This window comes from Salmo trutta, chromosome 19 (assembly GCF_901001165.1).
Source record: "Salmo trutta chromosome 19, fSalTru1.1, whole genome shotgun sequence".
NCBI lineage: Eukaryota > Metazoa > Chordata > Actinopteri > Salmoniformes > Salmonidae > Salmo > Salmo trutta.
In genome coordinates, this window is record NC_042975.1 from 49515331 (window position 1) to 49521750 (window position 6420).

At 42.8% G+C, this 6420-nt stretch overlaps 1 protein-coding gene across 1 annotated transcript; it reads right to left on the minus strand.

Moving 5' to 3' along the window:
- Positions 1-248: 248 nt before the first annotated feature.
- adra2db (adrenergic, alpha-2D-, receptor b) lies at positions 249-1496 on the minus strand. Its single transcript, XM_029699352.1, has one exon. It carries the CDS (start codon positions 1494-1496, stop codon positions 249-251), a length of 1248 nt encoding a protein of 415 aa, XP_029555212.1.
- Between the last annotated feature and the right edge of the window lie 4924 nt (positions 1497-6420).

A 6420-nucleotide genomic window follows, 5' to 3' on the forward strand; every position in this document is an offset into this window, starting at 1 on the left:
AGTAGATTATATATATAAAAAAAATAGTATTGCAGTATTCTACAAACACGTGTTACACATCTCTTAAGTAGGCTAATCAATTGACAGATATTAAACGCAACAGAACTTAAGCAGGCACTCACACCTTCCTCTCTCTCTATTTTATTCATTCCTTCACACAGACAGACAGACAGACAGACAGACAGACAGACACAGACAGACAGACACACACACACACACACGGGGGGGAGAGAGAAATTGAATAAACGTTATGTGTGTGAAGTCTGGCATATGATCTTCTTGAAAGATCTCCGAAAATCGCGATTAAATATTGTATAAATTATAGGGTTTACTGAACTGTTACAGTAACCAATCCAGAAAAACAGATTGAAGAGAGCATCCGGAATCGGGCAACTATCTCTGCATATTGCGTGCAGACTGTATGTGAAAAAGAATGGGAACCAGCAGAGTACAAACACCCCCATCACCACTGCAAGGACAAATGTAAAGCGCTTTTCACGCATCTGTGCCAGTTTTGTCTTTGACAGTGACATCTGTCTCGTCCTTTGGTCCTGAGAGAGCTGTGCGTTGCAGTTCGAAGCCGATGGCGCGCTGCAACTCTGTTTTGTGAACGTGTTTGCACCCTCCACTTTCCCTCTCTTGGAGAAGTGGCATTTCTTGGGTTTTCTATCGGGGGTACAGGTCTCTTCCAGGTCTATATCGTCCAGCTCTCCTTTCTGTGGGTGGCCACCTAAACTGGGGCTGCTGGGGCTCTCCACCTCAAATTTCCCCCTGGGCACAAAGCAAGTTTCCGACTCCAAAGGCTGTCTCTCCATCCCGTTCTTGGCCGCGAACACGGTCGATGCGCGCTGCTTGGCCACTCTATATATTTTACAATACACCAGAATCATGATTAGTCCAGGGGCGAAAAATGAGACCAGGCAAGACGAGAGAATATACCATGTTTCGTTGTTGAGCAAACACTCGTGCTCGTCGTGTTTGGTCATAAGCAACGGTGGGAAAGAGATGACCGCTGATATGACCCAGACCACGGTGATCATACACTTAATACGCTTTGGCGTCCTCTTCAGGTTATAGCTAACAGCTTTGGTTACAGACCAGTACCTGTCCAGGCTTATGGCGCAGAGGTGCACAATGGAGGACGTGCAAAAGAGGACGTCAAGTGCCAGGTAGAAGGCACACCAGGTGCTCCCAAAGTACCAGTAACCCATGACCTCGTTGGCGAGGGAGAAAGGTATGACCAAGGTAGCCACTAAGATATCTGCCGATGCCAAGGAGACAAGGAAGAGATTCTGCGGCGCACGGAGCGCACGGCTGGTGAAAACGGCCACCACAACCAGTACATTCCCCACGATCGTCACCAGAATGATAACAGTGACCATGAGCACGATGAAGACGGCCGCGCTCTGGGAGTGAGGCGGAGGTCTCGGGGCACTCGTGCAATTCATATCCTCTGATGAGTTCGGCGCAGCAAAAGTTGTTGGGGTTATATCCATTCTGGATAGACAAGTCTGTTCCTCCCCATTCTCCTCTCGCATTCCAATCAGGGATAAACAGGGCGAGGATCGCAAATTGCGCAGTTTGATCAAAGTAAACTTTCATCTAACCGCTGTACAGATGACCCATCATGTGGAAACATCACAGTTCAATCGAAATCACAGACGAAATGACCAGGAAAATTAACATCCTTCCAGTGTTTTGTTTTCAGTGCAAGCGCACAAGTTGCCGGCGATTCCTGGCCACACTAAAGTTTGTATTTGTGCAAGGAAAGACTAATGTTTGGAATGCATGGTTCCCTTGAGTACGACGGCACTCCAAGAAACCAGGGTCAGATGGCAGCCTGAAGTTCCCTCTTTAATCTGGTTGATGCGCATTGGCCGTGTTCCCTACTAGAGTAGTGTGGGAGTGGAGAGGGGTATCATTTCAGAGAGAGAAAGGGAGAGGGAGCCAGAGAGAGTGAAAGATCGAGAGAAGGAGAGCGAGAGAGAAAGAGAGAGAGATATACTGCAGAATTATGCACATGATTAAACTTTGGAATAATGTAATAATGGCAGTAAAGACGGGTGAAAAATAAAACATTTAATATTTATAGGCCTGTTATTATTAGTATGATTTTTGAATCGTATTAATTGTCAAAGGAATACAACATCACTGTTTGACAATCTGTGACAGGCTATCAATGTTCTAGTTATCTTTATAAGGCGTAGGCTAACGTAACGATAATTGACAAACGCGGGTGCGTGCAGTTTCATGGTATTCAATCAATTAAAAATCCACATTTAATTAGAATGGCATTAACTTTTAGTCCATAATCATGTCAAGTCGTAATATACAATTGCAGGCTGGTAATAGACACGGGTTCTGTGGGGGTGACGTTTTTGATATCTCATGTCTGAAGCCTGGAGACTCAAAGGATTAGTTTGTTGTCACACACACACACACACACACACACACACACACACACACACACACACACACACACACACACACACACACACACACACACACACACACACACACACACACACACACACACACACACACACACACACACACACTCTCTCTCTCTCTCTCTCTCACAACCTTGCAGTTAATGTATTATTATCATCATGACAGTAATATATTGTATACATCCCTGTCAACTTAAACTCAACTGACAAACTATGACATCTGTTTCAGGGATTGACATAAAGGTGGCTGGCCCATTGGACAGGTGCTTTCTTTAAGTACATGATAACAACCAAAAAAACGAAGAATTCCAGTCTGGTCTTTCTGGTTCCTCCCCTCTAAGTAGGTGAAAATAGCTACTTTGCTTTTCAGACCTTAATGTAAATCCCTGTGAAACATGATGACCAACAGCACCTGATAATTTTATATGTCAAAACCAGGGGCACAACGTTCACTGGAGACGGGGCGACATGACCCCTCCACATTCTAAAAGTGCATTTTGTCCCCACCAGTTTTATCATTTTACTGTGATACTAAAAGCGGCATCGGTGTGCTTTAGGACCGACCATGCGGAAACTACAGAGCGCGCAGAAAGGCTGTGTGAAGGCAAAGCTTCTGAAAGACACGGTGCTGCTCTCTGTAGCTGCTGTCTCTGTGTGTGTTGCGCTTTCCTCCAGGCTGCAAAAGCAAGCAGAGCAGAAACCAGCTACTCTTTATTTGACTGATGTAGCTGGCAAGGTAACTTCTGTTTTACTTAACAGAAAAAGTTCTGTTAAAAAGTAACTGACATGTAACGTTAGCTACAGTAATATTTCATCCCCTCTCGACTGAAGTTATGTCTGAAGAGAATGAACTAGCTAGTAGCTAACACAGCCGGATCAGCTCTAGCCTCTAGCTATCTGTCAAGTAGCAGTATCTAACAGCTGTTGTGTGTATGGAAATGTTTTGTAGCCTTTTTGTCCCATTTCAACAGAAGGCATTTAACATGGTTAGTTTTTGTCAGTTGATGTACCATTAGAGCTAGCCAAAAGTTGGCTAACATCAGCTAGCTAGCTTACTAACTTTAGCTATTATTTTTGCCCCAGTCACACTAGACCTGAATCAACGATGACAACCAGCGGCCAAACGATTGAAGACTAATATTCTGACATTTTTTGACAGCGCAATGTGAGTTTTTATTAGAGTCAATATAGCATTGATCTGTCACTATGTAATTCCCTACTTTTCACACTGACACAGTATGAACAGCCCTACAGGCTACACTGTCATGATGCACAATCAGTACACAACACTATGCTCATCATGTCTTAGCAGAATCAGATGATAAAAGGTGTCCCAGCAGGGTCAAGACAGCCAGTGAAGACCAGTCTACAGAGCTCAGGTGCATTTTGCAGTTTATTATAACAATCAGTGACTGGATAAAAAGTTCCATCTTGAGTTGATGGGTATACCTGCTACAGTCTGGGATCTGGGAATAATGATAATTTCAATTATTGAACCATTGATTCTATTCTTGGATAATATAACGTATAAATGTACACCAAGATAATTCTTTGTCATGCCTCATCTGAGCATGATCAGATGGTGACATGGGTCTCAGCAGGGTCAGGTAGCCAGGGAAGACCAGTCTGTGATGGCGCTGAGGTGAACCTTTGCAGATACTCTACAACACTTGATTCTCTCAGTGCAGCAAAGACTGGACAAGCTAGAAGCTTAAAAGATTTCAACTATTTTAAGGCAGTCTGACAAATCTCAAGTGGATTTCCAAACTGTATTAAAGGTTGATAGAGGCTTTTCCTGATGACACTATCAGGGCACAAGGCGAGACCCAGATGCAGACACAGGAGGCAGATGGTTAGAGTCTTAGTTGTTTATTTATATCCAAAAGGAGTAGGCAAGAGAATGGTCGTGGACAGGCAAAAGATCAAAACCAGATTCTGAGTCCAAGAGGTACAGAGTGGCAGACAGGCTCGATGTCAGGGCAGGCAGAAGGGTCAGGCAGGCGGGTACGGAATCCAGAAAAAAACAGGCAAGGGTCAAAACCGGTAAGACTAGAAAAAGAGAATAGAAAACAGGAGCACGGGAAAAACACGGTGGTTGACTTGAAAACATACAAGATGAACTGGCACAGAGAGACAGGAAACACAGGGATAAATGCACTGGGGAAAATAAGCAACACCTGGAGGTGGAGGAGGTGGAGACAATCACGAGAACAGGTGAGACAGATCAGGGCGTGACAGACACAAAACATGTCAAAGAAAAAATGTTAGGAAGACCTTGGAGACACTATCGATGATGAAGAATGGATACAGATATGTTTGAATACCCAGTCATATTCATATAATCTCAGACGTAAATTACTGCAGTTTAAGACCATCCATAGAACTAACTATATACCAGTTAAACTGAATATCATGCACTCATAAATGTAATTATTCTGCTGGAGGTGTAAAACATAAAAGGGGACATATTTGCAAATGTTATGATCTTGTGAACGCTGGCTGAATTCTGGCAAAGAGTATGTTCTTTTATCTCAGCATGTCTACAGATTCTCCCTGTTTTTGTTTGCTTGGAAATGCTGATACTGGAGGCAGTTATCAGAAGAAACTGAGTAACCTAGCATTGATAGCGGCTAAGAAATGCATTGCCATTAATTGGAAGGTTGGTTATCCTCCCACAATGGATGGCAGAAATGCTATGTACCACTAGATTTGATATATTACAAGATTAAGGGTATACTGTGCAACTTTCATAAGGTCTGGGTGCCTTAAATGGAATACTGTATAACAAAAGGCGTCTTTATTGAAAACATTGATTTTTTGTTTTATTGCACACAAGACACCTGTCTGATTTGCGCCTGTCTTAGTGGACCAATCCACTGAGGAGGCCGTAGGGATGATACAATCCAAGAGAATGGGGAATGTGGCTCAGATGAACAAGGCATGTCTCTCTCCAGAATGCGCTCTCTCCCGCCATTTCATAGGTATTCATTGTTTCATAACTTAATTGTACGCATTGTTTGCTGTGTCTATCAATTCCCCATTACATATATCACCAGCAGTAGCCAACATGTACTGTTATAATCTGCAATGTTTGTTTGGTTACGGTAATTTCTGTTAATGCATTCAATATATTATCATCGGATAATTAAATGGGGCACATAAGCAGACAATGAAAGCTTTTATAATATTCGATGATGACATTTCTCTAAAACAGGCTATAGGCTATATGTAGAAGTCAGAACAGTCAGCGAAATTATGAGGGGAAAAGGGACCAAATTATTAGGATGAGGCACATGGGCTACTAACCGCTTACTACTCAAGATAAACTTAGTATTACTTTCTTAGCTACAGTATACATATCTCCTGGCATATTACATTTATGCAGCAGCATATGAGACATTTTTGGACTCATCTTGTTGTTCTGTGCTCACTTGAATGGGAAGGTGGCATGGCGGTCCTTTGTAGGCAAATTTTTTCATTAAACTTTATCATCAAAGTCTGGCATTCTCTGGATTTATGGTGCTTTCAAGGCAACTGGGAACTTGGAAAAAAACAAGGTCAAATCATGATGTTAGTGATCTTCAGTTCGGAGCTCTAGAAAGATGCCAGAGTTCCCGACTTGGAATTCCGAGTTGGATGACCGTTCAAAACATATTTTCCCAGTCGGAGCTAGTTTTTTCTGAGTTCCCAGTTGTCTTGAACTTACTGAAGTCTGAGATTTCCCACTTCCGAGTTTCCAGTTGTTTTGAACGCGGCAGAAGTCATGCTGGATTGACAGCATGGCCAATGTTGAATGTTTATCCTTTTAAGCTTGGAAAAGAGACCCCTAAACCCAGACTTGGACCACACATCCACTCCACTGAATAACAGGCTAGTGATTGCTTTGCAATGCTTGCAGTTAGCCACTTATTCCTTACAAACCACTCATTGTTGAATTTGCTATTTCCAACTTGTTGTGTAATGTTTATGT